The 17,919-nt window shown below is 35.4% G+C and overlaps 1 protein-coding gene across 19 annotated transcripts in view; it reads left to right on the forward strand.

Moving 5' to 3' along the window:
• Positions 1 to 15,206, forward strand: part of dlg1a (discs large MAGUK scaffold protein 1a) — a 133,941-nt gene extending 118,735 nt beyond the window's left edge. For 12 of the 19 annotated variants that reach the window (XM_084425406.1, XM_084425398.1, XM_084425389.1 and 9 more), the window contains 9 exons: positions 2,274 to 2,340; positions 4,617 to 4,716; positions 8,395 to 8,436; positions 9,915 to 9,965; positions 10,086 to 10,187; positions 10,273 to 10,445; positions 10,597 to 10,706; positions 10,800 to 10,891; positions 14,161 to 15,206. In XM_084425406.1, coding sequence (XP_084281532.1) covers positions 2,274 to 2,340; positions 4,617 to 4,716; positions 8,395 to 8,436; positions 9,915 to 9,965; positions 10,086 to 10,187; positions 10,273 to 10,445; positions 10,597 to 10,706; positions 10,800 to 10,891; positions 14,161 to 14,267 — 844 coding nt within the window. In that variant the 3' untranslated portion in view covers positions 14,268 to 15,206. Of the gene's footprint in view, positions 1 to 2,273; positions 2,341 to 4,616; positions 4,717 to 5,026; positions 5,052 to 8,394; positions 8,437 to 9,914; positions 9,966 to 10,085; positions 10,188 to 10,272; positions 10,446 to 10,596; positions 10,707 to 10,799; positions 10,892 to 14,160 lie in introns of all 19 variants that reach the window. The other 7 variants (XM_084425402.1, XM_084425404.1, XM_084425399.1 and 4 more) reach the window with 3 other exon arrangements.
• The last annotated feature ends 2,713 nt before the right edge of the window (positions 15,207 to 17,919 follow it).

Consider the following 17,919-nt stretch of genomic DNA (forward strand, 5'->3'; position numbering starts at 1 on the left):
TCCTCTATTGTTTCTTTCACAATGTCTTGCATTTCAATTCACTGCCATTTTTCATTTTGGTTTAGTTATCACCCATTGTGTATAGTAATTGTTAATAATGAGGAATGAGCACACATGTATATCTGCACAATGGCATCCCAGACTTATTACATTTGAGACTAAATATACTTAACTGACAGATGAGATTGTGATTGAGGGTTTTAACTTGACTCAGCAGCTGGAGATTGAAAACTATGTGGGGATTTCTTTAATCATGAGCACTTTTAATGCCCCAGGGGTTTTAATTTTTATTAAAACTAACAGATTTTATTCTCTTTTGTTATCTTAAGATCCTGTTAAATCCTGTATTTAAGTTGTTTTTGCTACTTGTAATGCTTTTCATTTATAGAATACGTTTTACCCTTGTCGCAGACCCAGGTTTTAAACAAAGAGCCAAATAATCATAAACACTTTCAATATTTATTGTGTGGTAATGATATAAATTAAAATAATACAAATTACAGTCGTGGTGTCATTTCTACCACAACCAACAATGTTGACACCAAAAACTTTGCTGAATTGTACAGAACGTGACAATATCATTTAATCGTATTTAGGATACAAATGATATAAGCCATGAAATTAGCTTTAGCAGGACAAAGTCTGCTCTATTTTGATCAAAGTCATGGGTTTACTGTCACCTGATATTACAAAGTCTAATTAGAGCGTTGAACTTCAGCACTGATGTGTGATGCCGTGAGTTTCCCTCTCGTTCTCTCCACTCAGCTGAATGCTGATTGAAAGTTGATAATTAACTTCTCACCTCATTCTAAAAATGTGCCTCTCACGTCTTCTAACTGATCACAGGGGGCAACCAGCAAGAAACAAGTTGGGATTTCTCTTTGTGAAAGTGTCTGTAAATAATCCTATACATTTTAAACAAATGATGTGATTACATCCTATTTCCTGGTACTTCATGTTTGGATTTTGGAGGTTAGAGGTCATCTAGATCCATCAAAGCATGGTTTTTGTAACAAATACACCACCTTCAACAATAATTTACGGTCAGGTGTCAAATAACTTGCTGTGAACCATGTTCCTTTTATCATATTTTTTAAATAACTGGTCTGTGCACATGCATGCAGATGAGCGTCTTTGACCATCTCACTGATTTTCTTTTTCTGGACAAAAAAGTTTTTTTTAACAAAAGTATTGGGACTCACCTCTTAATTAATAAATTCAGGTGTTTCAATTAGAACAATTGCCACAGGTGTATAAAATCAAGCATTAGCCATGCAGTCTGCATTTACAAACATCTGTGGGGAAAAAATGGCGCATGGTGCGTAAAAGTCGCCAACGGTCGGCTGATTCCATAGCTGAAGAGTTCCAAACTTCCAAAAACTGTGTGGCGGGAGCTTCATGGAATGGGATTCCATGCCAAGTGTCAGATGAGTGGTGCAAAGAATGCTTCCACTGGACTCTTGAGTAGTGGAAATGTGTTCTGTGGAGTGATGAATCACGCTTCTCTGTTTGGCAGTCTGATGGACGAGTCTGGGTGTGGTGGATGACAGGAGAAGGTTACCTGCCTGACTTCATTGTGCCAACTGTAAAGTTTAGTGGAGGGGGGATTATGGTGTGGGGTTGTTTTTCAGGGGTTGGGCTATGGCCCTTACTTCCAGTGCAGGGAAAACTTAATTTTGGACAATGCCATGCTTCCGACTTTTTGGGAACAGTTTGGGGAAGGAGCTTTTCTATTCCAGAGTGACTGTGCCCTAGTGCACAAAGAAAGGTCCATAAAAAACATGGTTGAATGAGTTTGATGTGACCTCAACCACATGGAACATCCTTGTGATGAACTGGAACAGAGATTGCATGCTAGGTATTTTTGCCTGACCTCACAAATGCTCTACTGGATAAATGGGCAAATATCCCCACAAAAATACTACAAAATCTTGTGGAAAAGCCTTCACAGAAGAGTGGAAGCTGTTATAGCTCCAAATTGAGGACTAACTCCATATTAATGTCTATGTATTTAGAATGCAATGTCATTACAGTGCATGTTGGTGTAATGGTCAGGTGTCCCAATACTTTTGTTCATATATTATATTTTAAGGGTAAATATTGCATATATCAATTTCCTCAAAATATGTTTTGCTACAATTTGCAAAAACAAAAGTTTTTTGCTTCATACGTTTTTCAATAAACGTTTTTAGTTTATACACATGTACATAATGAACTTTTTGTATTAACAGTGAAAATACTCGCCCTACATTCTCTGTCTCCTTTCTCTTCAGGGTGGAGAGAAAAGAAAGAGCCAGGTTAAAGACGGTCAAATTCAACTCCAAGTCTCGAGACAAAGCGGTAAGTGTTTGCTGATCAAATATTTACCATGTCTGGCATGACACAAACATGCTTTTAATGCTTTTATTAAGATAGCCTAATACGTTTTATAGACTAATACGTTATAAATAGGCCTTTTGTGTAAAAAATGTATTTGGTTTACCTGGAGTCATGCCAACATAACCTTAATTTGACAGAAATCAGAAAACATTATGAACACGCCTTGTAGCCTATTTTGAAACACTGTTGTTTTTATGATATTTTTAGATGAAAGTGCTAATAAGATGTTAAGCATTAGAAACATTTTGTTGCACCTTCCTCTTGTGTGACATTTCAAAAGTCAAAACTGTTCTCACATAGGATGACTAACAGCTGGCAAGTGTAAACTCTAACAAAGTAGTGATGTACTATATATATATAAGTGATGAATCATTCTTCATGAATGAGATGCTTGTTTGAAATTTTCATTTGTGAAATAGATTAAAATGTATTTTTACTAAACGTAGTGTACTAATCCTGTATGTTTGTTCACAATTCTCTCCTATGTAAGTATTCTTAACAGCATGTGACTATTAGGGCTGGGTGATATTGCAAAAAATTATTATATATAATACATTTTGTTCATCAAGGATGCATTTAATTGATCAAAAGTGACAGTTACATGACTAAAAATGTTTTATTTATTTTTTTCAAGTAAATGCTGTTCTAATTTCTAGTCATTTAAAGAATACTGGAAAAAAAATCAGTCACTTTTTCCACAAAATATTAAGCAGCACAACTGTTTTCAACATTGATAATAATAAGAAATGTTTCTTGAGCACCAAATCAGCATATTAGAATGATTTCTGGAAGATAATGTGAAACTGAAGATTGGATTAATGGCTTTTTTTCAGTTTTGCCATCACAGGAATAAATTACTTTTTTCATAATTTATTAAAATAGGAAATTGTTATGAAATTAAATTAAATTGTAATAATATTTCTATTTGTATTGTATTTTTGATCAAATAAATGCAGCCTTGTTGAGCATAAGAGACTTCTTTCGAAAACATTTTAAAATCTTACCAACCCCTAAACCTTTGAATACAGTGTGTACAGTATATAGATCTCAATATTTTTCAGCATTTTGATGACATTCGATATATATTATAGTATTTGTGTAATTGCTCTGACCATCATTTCAACTGAACAGCCATTGTAGATACAAAAAAAAAAAAAAAAAAAAAGTAAAATGCAGTAATGTTTTTTTCCCATTGTGTTTGCACTACTATAACATAATAACACAAATGAAACATTAATATAATATTTTTTACTAACAGATTTTAGTATAAGAAATGTCCCACATTGCGAATGGTCTTAGTTGAATGATACAAACATCATTAAATCAGTTATGAATAGATTAATTGAAATGACCTGATTCACAGAAATAAATCAAACTTACCATCTTACTCTAACAGTTCCTTTACTTTAGTTACTTTAATAAAGTAATAAAGTTTAATATATACAGACAATCTAATGATGTCATCTTTAGAAAATGTATTGGCCAAATAAAAAGCACCTTTAAATCAATGCGAAATTCACAATGTTGATTCATTTTAGATAACCACAGAATATATTGTTGATATTCAATATTGCCCAGCCCTAGTGATTTTAACTTTGCAGCAGTATTGTGTTTAGCAAACATCTCCTGCACCGGATAAACTCGTCATCCACTCTTCAATGTCTTAGCCTTTTCAACTGCATTCACTAATGCAGCATGAGTGCATGAACGTTACAGAGAACAAAAAGATAAATACGCTTGCCATTGATGTCAAACTGCTCTTCACTTTCTCTTCCTGCAAACGAGTTATCCATCTGTTTATGTCTTTTGTGCTTATTGTAGCTTTGTTCCCGTTCAAACTTTTTGATCAGTGCCAATCACTAACTTTAATCCACTAACTAATTTCGAGGGTTGCATGTCCTTGAGTTTGTCCCATGTGCTATGAACCCACTTTGCTGACCATGGTTGTGGTAACCACCCTTTAAGTTGATCTGATATTCAGTAATCCCTCATAAACTCAACTGTGTCTGTTGCCATCTCCAAATCAATATCATGTTTCATGTCTATTTATAAGTTCTAGCATTAGTGATTTTTGTCATTCCAGCATCATTTTATTGGATGGCGGTGGCCACAGAGCCAGTAACATGGGCATCTGTTAAGTTGGGCATTTGTTCATACTTGAACTAGACACCCAACACCATTCCATCTGTTCTTCCCTTTTTGTTCTCCCTCCCTCCATCCCTCCCTCTCCTTCTCAGCAGTCATTCAATGACAAGCGTAAAAAGAACCTCTTTTCGCGAAAATTCCATTTCTACAAGAACAAGGACCCCAGCGAACAGGAAACAAGCGATGTGGACCGTAAGTACATTAGCCGCGGACACAGAAAAGCACTGGACGTGTGCAAGACAGGGTAGTGGCACCAACACCTCTGAGCGAAACTCCTGCTTCTGCAACAACCCTAAACATGACAGGAAATTTGATTGATCATGCATCAATATGAGATGATGTCAGTACAGAATGTCTGTTGAAGACCGCTGAAGTCTCCGTATCTGGGTTTGTCGCGAGGCAGGAGCGAAGTTCTTCGGTAAGACCAGATATGTTGTTCCTGTAATCATTGTTATTTTTGTGGTTTTCTCCTGTTCCTTGCTCTCTGCCGACTGCTCCACAGGACCTGAGTGACGACAAAGGCTTGAGTAAGTCCACAAAGGCTACAGCAGGTCTACCCCACCGGCCCCACCAAACTCCCATTATTCCCCATAAAAGTGTCTTGCCCGTAGAAGTGATGTTGAGTTAGAACAGCCTGTTTTGCATCTAGACGACCATAAAACACAAAGGGCCAGATTTACTAACTTTACAGAATATAAATCACTGTATGTGAAATAGCGATATATATATTATCAAATCGCGATTATAAAATCAAAGGCTGCAAACTTAATTAAAGAAGTATATAGTCTGGTGCGCTGCGTGTTTCAGAGTGAAGAGCAGCACTGTGTTCATTTACAGCTTATATTACTGTGTTTGTTCAAAGCTGCTTCTCCATCGCTGCATGTGCTCAGAGTTTAACATCGTTTTGGGAACATAGTGTGTGTTAGGTTGACTTTATTTAAATTTAAATTTGCATAATTTCCAACATTTTTGTCTACAAGAAGTCTACAGAATTTCACCAATATTCCCCCAAAGTAAAATCTCCATGGTTTTAATGTTTGAAAGTAAAGAATTTAAGATATCAAAATGTTGTATTGACACTTAGTGTTAATGTCATTTTTCAATTCAAATAGCAATATCATAAAAATTCTATCTATCTATCTATCGTTCTATCTATCGTTTTATCTATTGATCTATCCTATCATTCTATCGTTTTATCTATCTATCGTTCTATCTATCGTTCTGTCTATCGTTTTATCTATCTATTGATCTATCCTATCATTCTATCTATCTATCGTTCTATCTATCGTTTTATCTATCTATCTATCATTCTATCTATCTATTGTTCTATCTATCATTCTATCTATTTATCTATCGATCTATCCTATCATTCTATCTATGGTTCTGTCCTATCGTTCTATCTGTATCTATCTATCTATCTATCTGTCATTCTATCTATCATTCTATCTGTCATTCTATCTATCCTATCATTCTGTCCTATCATTCTGTCCTATCGTTCTATCTGTCGTTCTATCTGTCGTTCTATCTGTCGTTCTATCTGTCGTTCTATCTGACGTTCTGTCTATCGTTTTATCTATCTATTGATCTATCCTATCATTCTGTCCTATCGTTCTATCTGTCGTTCTATCTGACGTTCTATCTGTCGTTCTATCTGACGTTCTATCTGTCGTTCTATCTGTCGTTCTATCTATCGTTCTATCTATCTATGTATGTGTCTATCTATCTATCATTCTATCTATCGTTCTATTGTTTTATCTATTGATCTATCCTATCATTCTATCTATCTTTCATTCTATCGTTCTATCTATCGATCGTTCTATCTATCGTTCATTCTATCGTTCTATCTATCGATCGTTCTATCTATCGTTCTGTCTATATCTATCTATCTATCTATCTATCTATCGTTCTATCTATCTATCGTTCTATCTATCTATCGTTCTATCTATCGTTGTATCGTTCTATCTATCGTTGTATCTATCTTTCTATCATTCTATCTATCTATTGTTCTATCTATCGTTGTATCGTTCTATCTATCGTTGTATCTATCTTTCTATCATTCTATCTATCTATTGTTCTATCTATCGTTCTATCTATTTCTCTATCGATCTATCGATCTATCCTATCGTTCTATCTATGGTTCTGTCCTATCGTTCTATCTCTATCTATCTATCTATCTATCTGTCTGTCTGTCTGTCTGTCTGTCTGTCTATCTATCTATCTATCTATCTATCTATCTATCTATCTATCTATCTATCTATCTATCTATCTATCTATCTATCTATCTATCTATCTATCTATCTATCTATCTATCTATCTATCTATCTATCTATCTATCTATCTATCTATCTATCTATCTATCTATCTATCTATCTATCTATCTATCTATCTATCTATCTATCCTATCTCCATTAGACCATCAGAGAACTGTGAACATTCAAATGTGTCATTAAATTATTGAAATATTAACTTAAAATCTCAGGTAAATATTTTTACCTCTAAGGGGTTTGGCAAACAAAAAAGTTTGAGAAGCTGTGGTTTAGGGCTTTGAACAAATGCTTAACCCTATTCCCCTTACTAAGCAATCAAATTAATGATTTTCACCTGGTGACAAGTGCCCTGCTTAGCAATATCTTGGAAACCACCTGCAACAACCTAGTATTTGAGCAGCGAGTTCTGCACTGCTCACATTTTCATCAGAATATGTACAAAAATAGTTATTGCTGTGATTCTGCTTTGGGAGGTTATGTGCACACAGAGACTTTTGATATATTTGGGACAAATATATCAAATGCAAATAATGTTGTAGTCAGAAGAATTTCACCCTCATGTTTTGTTTGAGGTCTAAGAGACCGCCAGGCCATTTTTTTTTTTTTTTTTTTTTTTTTTTTTTTTTGCATGTCAGGATGATACAGTAACTTGCTTTAATCTAATAGGAACTGATTATAAGCAAAACATTTAATAATACTCAACTACAGTATATTGAGTTCATAAAAATGTAGTTGTTGTGCAAAAGTTTGGGGTCAGTAAGATTTCTTTCATGTTTTTCACTAAGGCTGTTTTTGATTGAAAATAAAAGTAAAAACAGTAATATTGTGAAATATTACTACAGTTTAAAATAACTGTTTAAAATAATATATATTTTAAAATGTAATTTATTCCTGTGATGGCAGAAATCTTCTAAAATTATTCTTCAGAAATCCTTCTAAAAGCCTATTTGCTGCACAAGAAACTCATTATTATTATTATTATTATTGAAAACTTTACATTTATACAATTATTAAATGTATATATTTATACATTTCAGGATTCTTTGATGGGTAGAAACTTCAAGAGAACAGCATTTATTTGAGATATAAATCCTTTCTAACTTAAATGTCTTTACTGTCACTTTTGGTCAATTTAATGCATCCTTGCTGAATAAGTAAAAACTCATCCCAAACTTTTGAACAGTACTGTGAAAACAGTCACGACAGAACATGAGGGGTTAAGATTAGCATGGTTGATGTGAAAGAAGGTTGTTTGTCCCTTGACTTCCGAATGTTTAGTATTTCTGTCCTTTCTTAGACTTCACCACCTTAAAAGTGTATCCATGTAGGAGTGGAGCCTCTCTCCAGAGAGACTGTCTTGCGTGCATTCAGAGGCTGTTCGATGATTTTAAATTTTTCATACGGCTGAAATGCCAAATTCATTTCGTGAAAGCAGTTTTATGAGAAATTGAGCAAAATGAGATCAGCTTCAAAGCCTCAGATGTCCTGTTCAGGTCCTTAACACTGCCATCTGCTGGTGACTGCTCTTAGTGTGTCTGGCGTATTCCTGCAAGGCTGGTGTTTTTGTGTCTCTGGTGCTTATTTTCCCTTTTTATGGTTTCAGAGCATGTAACTTCTAACGCCAGCGATAGTGAAAGTAGTTACCGTAAGTGTGTGTTCCCTTTTATTTCCTTTCATCATGTTTTTGAGTTCATCTCTTGAGTGTTTAATTCCCTTTTGTTCTCTAAACTTTCCTTTTATGTTATACACGCACACACACACACACACACACAATTGAAAGATGTGTACTATTTAAGACCAATGTCAGAGTCAGGATTATGCACAAGAATAGTTTATTTTTAAATAAATATAAAATTTTTCCATAACAGAACATTACAATTGTTAAAAACACACTGTTGATTTAGCCGACAGAAGCTTACCATTGGTTTACCATGCTTTATAGTCCATAGCATGATTTGCCTGTGCTGAGAGTTTCAAGTGATAAAACAGGTGCTGTTATCTGTGTACCTTGCTTTAGTGATCATGCCAGGGACAAGAGCGTATTACAGCCTGGAATATTACCTTCAAATAACATTTGAACAAGCCTGTGTCTTTCAGCAGTTTGTAAATCATGGCCTGTCATTCACGTCGAGTGGGCGAGGGCTGAAAAACCTCTTGAACTTTTATTTAATGCTCCATGGCTCTCAAATATATCTCGAGTGAAAATTAGAGACTACTGTTCGCGACAAAGGCATGCTTTCATAGGGTATAGGGTACAAGTAATATATTTGAAATGTAAATGAGCAGTAATAAATACAAAAGAAAAATATATTTGAACGCTCAATATCAGATTTCAGTTACATTTCAATTTCCATGTACAAATGGTTGACTAGTCATACAACAACATAGTTGATTAGTGAGGTTATTTATTAATTCAATTATTTATTTATTGCCTCTAGTCTTTTAACCTTAAACTTGTACACTATTGCTTAAAGGTTTGAGGTCGGTATGATTTTTTAAATTGTTTTTGAACAAAGTCTCTTATGCTCACTATGGCTGCATTTATTTGATTAAAAATACACTAAAATCAGTATTTTTAAAAATGTATATATCATTAGATTTTAAAATGTAATTTGTTCATGTGATGGCAAAGCTGAATTTTCAGTAGCCACTACTTTAGTCTTCAGTGTCACATGATCCTTCAGAAATCATTCTAATATGCTTATTTGGTGCTTAGGAAATATTTCTTATTATTATCAATGTTGAAAACAGCTGCTTAATGTTTTTTTTTTGTTTTTTTGAATAGAAAGTTCAAAAGAACTGCATTTATTTTAAATCTGAATTAAAATCTTACTGAGCCCAACCATGTGAACGTTAGTAGTATACATTATTTAGCATGCCGAATAATTAGCTAACTAATGTACTTTAGCTGTTAGACAGCAGGTTAATGAAGCTAAGAAGTGAAAAACAGTTCCACTCTTGAAAATGCATCTCTGATGCTTGTCAAAATCCTCTCAATCAGAAGTACAAGCAAGTTAGGTAAGGTATAGAATAGTTTAGCCGAGGCTATACAGCACATACATGCTGGTTTAATTATATTCTCTAAGATTTTTGAACTTATATCAGTGTTTCTGTCTTTACTAGGTGGACAGGAAGATTATGTCCTCTCTTACGAAACAGTCAGGCAACAGGAAGGTGAGTGTCTTCTTGCAAGCTTTCTTTTATTATGGTACATTAGTTTTTATCACTCCATATAACTTACATGTAGGTGTCATTGTAAATCTCTGTTTGACTTATTATTATTGTGGTTTACAGCGAGTTACGCTCGTCCAGTGATTATCCTTGGACCCATGAAAGACCGGATCAACGATGATTTAATCTCAGAGTTTCCAGACAAGTTTGGGTCATGTGTTCCCCGTGAGTACGCGGTTTTATTATTTCTTTTGCAGTATTTCAAATATCATCTGCACTGTTATAATGGTCATTACTGTTCTTTGACCAGACACGACTAGACCAAAGCGAGACTACGAGGTTGATGCCAGAGACTACCATTTTGTCGTCTCACGGGAGCAAATGGAAAAAGACATTCAAGATCACAAGTTCATCGAGGCGGGCCAATATAACAACCACCTCTATGGGACAAGCGTGCAGTCAGTGCGAGAGGTTGCAGAAAAGGTGAACAAGTTCAACATGATAGGAAGTAATAAATAAACTTATGGCAGTAGTAAAAAAGGAATTTTCTTTTTGCGAGTTTCGTGATGACCTTTTGATTTCACTGTGCAGCAGGTCATGTGACAATCTTTTTTTTTTTTCACTGTTCTTTAAGGGCAAACATTGCATCCTGGATGTCTCAGGCAATGCCATCAAACGACTCCAGTTAGCACAGCTCTACCCCATTGCGGTGTTCGTGAAACCAAAATCAGTGGAGAATATTTTGTACGTTGTTGTATCAAAGGATCCTCAAACACATCATAAATGCCAAAGCTTGACTGACTGGTACTAATAACAGGTCCTCTGTGTCCTCCTCAGAGAGATGAATAAGAGATTGATGGAGGAGCAAGGCAGGAAGACTTATGACAGAGCCATGAAACTGGAGCAGGAATTCTTAGAGCACTTCACCGGTGAGAACAGTAGAATACACTTACCCACATCCAAATCAATGTCACGTCGTCTTACCTTACCTGTCCTGCAACAAATCCACACTCTACTATAGAGGGGTGCAGAGATGATGTCAAAACCCGGAAGACTTTTTCCTATGGGGCTTTATAGTGGGTTTTTTCCAGTTTATAAATAAGTCAAATAAGATCTTGAGGATACTTGAATGTTTTGCTCTACAACGTAAACTGCACACACTCACACACCAATCTAGTTACTTTTTCTTTTTCTTTTTTTTAAATAATAACAACTACTTCATAATTTTCGTTTTCAGATGGTTGTGTGTAAAACATTCAAGTATCATCAAGTTATGTTTACCACAGAACATAGCATGTGAGTTGAGTGGTAACATTTCCTCCAGAAAAGATTCTGCCCTGGTCACTCGGTGCGCTCTGGGCCGCTCACTCAACCCAGAATGCTCTTTGTGATCTGCTGGTTCGAAATTATGTGAAATAAGCAATAGATCTAAGGTTATGGAGTTCAAATATTGTTTTAATGAAGTTGCAACCTTATACATAGCCTAAATGCACAGTGAACATCCAAGTTAAAGGGATATTTAACCCAAAAATGAAAATTGTCATCATTTACTCACCCTCAAGTTGTTCCAAACCTGTACAAATTTCTTTCTTCTGCTGAACACAAAAGAAGATATTTTGAGGAATATGGGTAATCAAACTGTTGATGGTCCCCATTGACTTCCATAGTATGGAAAAAAATAAATACTATGGAAATCAATGTTGCCCCACACCTTTTTGGTTACAAACATTCTTCAAAATATCGTCTTTTGTGTTCAGCAGAAGAAATAAACTCATACAGGTTTGGAACAACTTGAGGGTGAGTAAATGATGACACAATTTTTGGGTGAACTATCCCTTTAAGACCGAAGAAGACGACGAAATTGATGGGGAGTGTGGAGAAACTTAGTTAGCGAAGATGAATTTTGTGATATACTAACAGCGAAGTTCTTTTTTATTTATTTATAGCCTACTACTTTATAAAATATTGCTTTAAAGCCACAAATATCATACCTGTTATCTATAGGCATATTGTAATAAGACATTTATTCAAGAAATTAATTACCAGCAGAAAGATGTAAAGTACAGAGACATAAAGTACAGGGAGTGGGATTTGAGCGAATGTCGGTTTACTGGTGAGTGTGAGCGGTACATAATTGAAGCAATCGTTTGGACCGTGAGCGATTGAGCAGAGTACACTGGCGTAGAGCGGAATCACTCACATGCTCTAAAACAGACATTATTTTACTCGTATAGTAAATTGAAAAACCCCATTATAAAACCCCATAGAAATATCTCGAGTGAACCAGTGGTGAATTAGTTTTCCGGGTATTAACATCATCCCTGCACGACTCTATTAAACTTTGATATTTTGACACGCATCCAGTTTTATTGCACCTGTTTACATTGATTCTAAAGGGGTAGCGAAAAAAAAAGAAGGAAATTCTGTTAAGATTTACTCGCCCTCGTGTCATTCCAAACCTGTACGACTTTCTTTCGTGCAACACAAAAAAAAATCTATGTTTTTAATAATTTCTCAGTGTTCCCCCCATACAATGAAAGTCAATGGGGTCCAAAACAACATTGATCCCCAATGAATTTCATTGTATGGACAAAAACAAACAGAGATATGTTTAAAAATAAATTATTTTATGATAGATGAAAGTATGTTTAGGAATGACACGAGGGTGAGTAAATAATGACAGTTCATTTTTAGTTGAACAATCCCTTTAAGACAGAAAACGAATTATGTTTACATTAATCCCACCACCAAGACACGCTGTGTTGACAGATGCCAAGCTTATTGATTTAAATTTAATTAAAAAGCAATCAACATTTTCACAAAACCACTGCCATTCAAATAATAAATAAGGTTGTGGTTTTCAAAAAAATATCACAAAAAGCCTCACAGCAAATAACCTTTAGCCTGAGGAAAGATTGCCTGGATTAGATAATTAGTTATTATCTTTTTATTAAATAAATGTGTTTATTTTCAGTTTAACTCAATATTCAAAATAAATCATTATTAAAATTTCCAAAACAGAACATTAAAAGAGGAAGCAATCAATTTGGAGTAGCACAGACGATTTTTGAGGTTTTATATTGCTGTATCACCCAAGCAGATTTCGCAATGGGTTCGAGTTGGTCACGCAAATTCATTGCTCCGTTTTAATGACTTCTGTATGAGCTGTGCTTCATACATCGCTACACTATTGACAGTAGACAAGAGTCCTTTGTTGCCCCTGTGACTGCACAAACACAACAATTTAAAGTAATCTAAGATACTGTTAGGACATTTATTTGCATTTGATTTTTGTAATATTACCAACGGTGCGTCCCAATTCGCATACTATCCGTCCTAAATAGTATTCGAAAATATAATTAGTACGTCCCAAATCGTAGTATGTTGAAATGAGTGTTCCAAAGATACCCGGATGGTCTACTATCTCCGGTCAGAATCCGAAGTGCAGATCGATGCGCACTATAACGGCTAATATTGCCCACAACCCATCGCGCGTTGGACGAGGATTCGGTTAGAACTACAAACACGAGTGAAAAGTGTTAAAAAACTACAGACATGGAGGACACGCGAGTCCGGCGGTTATGTAGAGGGGTTTAGATAAAGGGGTTTGAGTGATTCATTATCAGTATCTAACCTGACGAAAATGTATTTATTCAATGTTGTCCACATTATATTGCATCTGCAGCAGCATTGTGAACTTTTGTAAAGATACGTTTAGCCATTAACTTTTAAATGCATCATTATATTCAAATTGCAAACACATGAGGAGAGTCTCCGCATGAAAGACCCACGACTGGCAGATCAACGTGCAACTACATTTCTCTCCGAAACGATAAGAAATTAAATTAGATTGAATGGAGGATTTTAACTGTGACAAGATGATTGACTGGGCAGTTTACGGTGACAGGATGCACGTGACAGATCTGTCCGTTAAAGATGACGAAGTAGTATGTCCCAAAGCTTGCCTACTCTTTTGCTACACACTCAAAAGTATGTACTTTTTCTTCACAAAAAGAGTACATACTTTTAGGGCGTAGTATAAGTAGGCGAATTGGGACGCAGCACAAGACTTTTTATTAAAGGGATTGACAACATTTGGCATCAGTGGCAAATCATTATGGGCTGCATGTACTTAGTCTCAGTCTTAGAGTGAAATGTACAGTATTACACATCGATGTTGATCTTATCTTTCTTGCAGCCATTGTACAAGGGGACACATTAGAAGAGATCTACAACCAGGTTAAGCAGATCATCGAGGAGCAATCTGGGCCGGTCATCTGGGTACCAGTCAAAGAGAAGTTGTGAGATGGCTGGAGACAAATAAACCTTATTCCTCTTTCAACTTTTTTGGTATATTTCCCCCCCCACCCCCCATTTTCTTTTTTATACTAACCTGGCCTGCTGCTGACATTGGCTTTCTGACCCCTGAGCATAGGAAACTTGTTTTCTTTGGATGGGCTTGGGGTCATGGTGGTCTTACAGCCACTTCTCTCTCACTCTCTCTCATGCCTCTCTTTGAAACTGCTGTCTAGAACTCGCATCCCAATCTCCGCATTTCATCCTCCGGTGGGAGGAGACATGCCTGAACAGCGACTTACTGGACAGATTATACGGTACAGATTCCTTAATGTTTAAGGGAGGTGACTTTCTCGAAGGAAAACCAATGAGTTAATGCATTATATACATTTTGGTTTGTTCTTTTTTCTCCCCCAAATATGATCAGAAGTTAAAGCTTTCATGTCTGTCTCTGAAAAGACATAAAGCAACACTTTGCATGTTTTTGCATTAAGAGCATGGTTTGGATTATTCTTTTTGATTTAACATATGTTTAATTATTATTTTTTGTCAGACAGATTTGAGCTATGTGAACTGCTGCCGTCATATTACTTTTGTTTTCTCTCGTTTATTTTGTAAAATCAAGCATCCCACTTGTTCTACACAGCTGATCAGTTTTGTCACAAGTGCACAAAGAGGACAAAAACATTTGGCACAAAAGTTCTTCTTTTTATATTAAATGTCTATTTGTCTTAACAATCTGTGTACATTTTAATCATGGTGCATATGGGAGTAGAGGTGAAGAAAGGAACGGCTTATGATTATCTTTCAAATCCAGGTGATGACATATTCTTACTTCAAGAAACAGCAATGCAAATAAGAGAGTATAAATTGTAATGTATATTCAATCCCTCAGTATACTGCCTATTTTGTTATAATAAAAGTCTATATTGAGCTTTAATTAAACTCTATACCTATGGGAATTATTTTCTTTATAATGTCAGACATACACTCATATAAATATGTGTGTATGTATATAAAAATAAATATATATATATATATATTTTCATTTACTTTTACCTCCATCACTTTTGTTGTTTATGGTTTGTTTTTATGCAAAAACAACACTGATTCACGGGACACCTGGGCTGAATGGTGGTGTCCCATTTGCATCTGCTCAAACAATATGAAAAAACTCAAGTTGGCAGTTTGTAGTCTTCAGCTCTCTCTCCTATGTAGTTCTGTCATGTTTACTTTTTCATGTGACTTGCATGATTTCTAAAAGCAATAGTCTTTGACACATTAAATATGAGTGAGAAGCGGAGGAGAGGGCTTCTCTTTCTGTTTTCACCTGGGATTGTGAAAATGTCAGAGTTAGCATGAGCTGTAAACGTTAGAGGCTAGGAGATTCTTGCCTCCATGTATGTGAACTTGTCGATTACCCATAGCTGAAGAGAGATTTGCTCTGCCACTCTCTAACACAAGCCTTTAACTCTCCACCAGGGGCCGCGCTGACAGCATCCCCTTTTCATTCTTAAGTTACTCGGAGATGATTGTTTTCTAAAAGATTGCTTCTCTAACTTGTCTTCATGGCTTTCTAACACACTTTTATGACTAGATTATGTACATAATCTGCCAACTTGATTCATTCCATTTGTCAAAGAGGAGAACAGCTAATAAAAACTTTTTTTCTCATACACAGTGTTTTGATTGTATCTTTTTTCTTTTTTTTACAAACAAAACTTGCATCACAAGTGTGTTGTGATTGTCAAAACATTTGGTAACTGAACAGAAGTTTAAAGTTTAGTGACATGTTACAATGGTACAATAACTGGCAGGATACTTTTTCTATTATTCCTTGACACAAATTTCACGATTTCAATTCTTGTGATTTGAATCCGATGATTCAATGAAAATATCTCACCGCCTACTGCTGTAAACCTACTACAGCCCTGTCAGCTGGTAGCCTGTTATTATTAAAGGTTAACAATAACAATATAATACGGTTTTTATTATAATAATGTTCTAATATTTTAACAATATTATGTTAAAATATAATAAATAGTGCACATATTTGGCAAAATACTCCTCTATAGCTAATTTTAACCAACTAATGTGCTAGGTTATAAAAGGTCGTTAAATGGCTTTCCTGAGGTAACGTTAACGTTAAATGTAACGTTATGTGACATATTGTTCGCCAGCTGTTTATGATCTCTTTCCACGGTTGAAAAACACTGATTGATCGATATTATGTATGAGGGTATACATTTCGGTAAGTTGTAGCCTACTTTATCTTTCAATATACCTGTTGTTCATTCGTGTTTATTGACTAATTAATAGTAAAGAAGAGTGAGATCGGTTCACCTGCCGCTTAAACTGAGGCGCTACAGCGGTCTGTCACGTCACATTTACAAGCGCCAAAACGTTATTTATTGTTTGAATTTCTTAATAAAATTGACAGAAACTGAGTGCTGAAAATTTGTTTCATATCAAAAGTAAACTGCTCTGTCTTGTTTGTCGGTGTCAGTGTCCTCATTGCTCCACGCTTTTTCTCTGCGTGAGAAAATGGATGTGTGCCGTGAGAGCGCGTGAACAGAGTCAATTTCGTGTGTCTCACGCTGAATGCGTGAGAGTTGGCAGCCTTTTTGAGAAATTTCTCATTTTTTAGCGCAATTTTCCACCGGACAAAATTGCGATTGTTAACTCATGATTTCTGTTCGTTCTGTCTGTGCGCACCAATCTTGCTCTTCTATCTACTCCTCAACCAGACCACCTAGAGACTTCGGGTTTTCGGCATTATGTTAAGGAAGGTCTAATCTCGGGAACGCACAAAAAAAATCCAGGAAAAGATTTTGGATTTCCTGGAAATTCCAGAAAAAAAATCTGTTTTTTGCTAATTTCTCGGCAACCATAATAGCTATCGAGTTGAAACAAATTGCAATCGATAGCTTCTAGAATTTACAATAATATTAGAAAAAAAGATTTGATCAAAAAACTTTCCTTTATGCTTCAAAAATTGAATTTTGAGTGTTGTGATCCCATGACGTGAGAAAATTGCGCTAAAACACTCACTGAGTTTTTATTACTTGTTTCTCTCCAATGGAAGTCAATTGTAAACAAAACCGTTTGGTTACCAACATTCCTAAAAAATATCTTTTGCGTTCCACAGAAGAAAAAAACGTCGTACCGTTTTGGAACGACATGAGGGCATGTTGACAGAATTTTCATTTTATGTGAACGATCACTTTAAGAAATATTATAGAAGTCTTGGAGATCAGTTAAAACACTGCCACAATAAATTGTGCAGTATTATTGCTACATCTGTCGTCGTTAAGCATGTTTCCTTCCTGTTGTAAAACATTTAAGCAGTCACATTTCACTATTGTCCCTTGGCAAGAGCTGAGCGGATATTTGTAATGGTGTGAAACTTTATGACAGTAACATTTTGATTTATTATTACAACGGATGCAAAAAAAGATTTGATCAAAAAACTTTCCTTTATGCTTCAAAAATTGAATTTTGAGTGTTGTGATCCCATGACGTGAGAAAATTGCGCTAAAACACTCACTGAGTTTTTATTACTTGTTTCTCTCCAATGGAAGTCAATTGTAAACAAAACCGTTTGGTTACCAACATTCCTAAAAAATATCTTTTGCGTTCCACAGAAGAAAAAAACGTCGTA

Source organism: Rutilus rutilus (assembly GCF_951802725.1).
Source record: "Rutilus rutilus genome assembly, chromosome: 12".
Lineage (NCBI taxonomy): Eukaryota > Metazoa > Chordata > Actinopteri > Cypriniformes > Leuciscidae > Rutilus > Rutilus rutilus.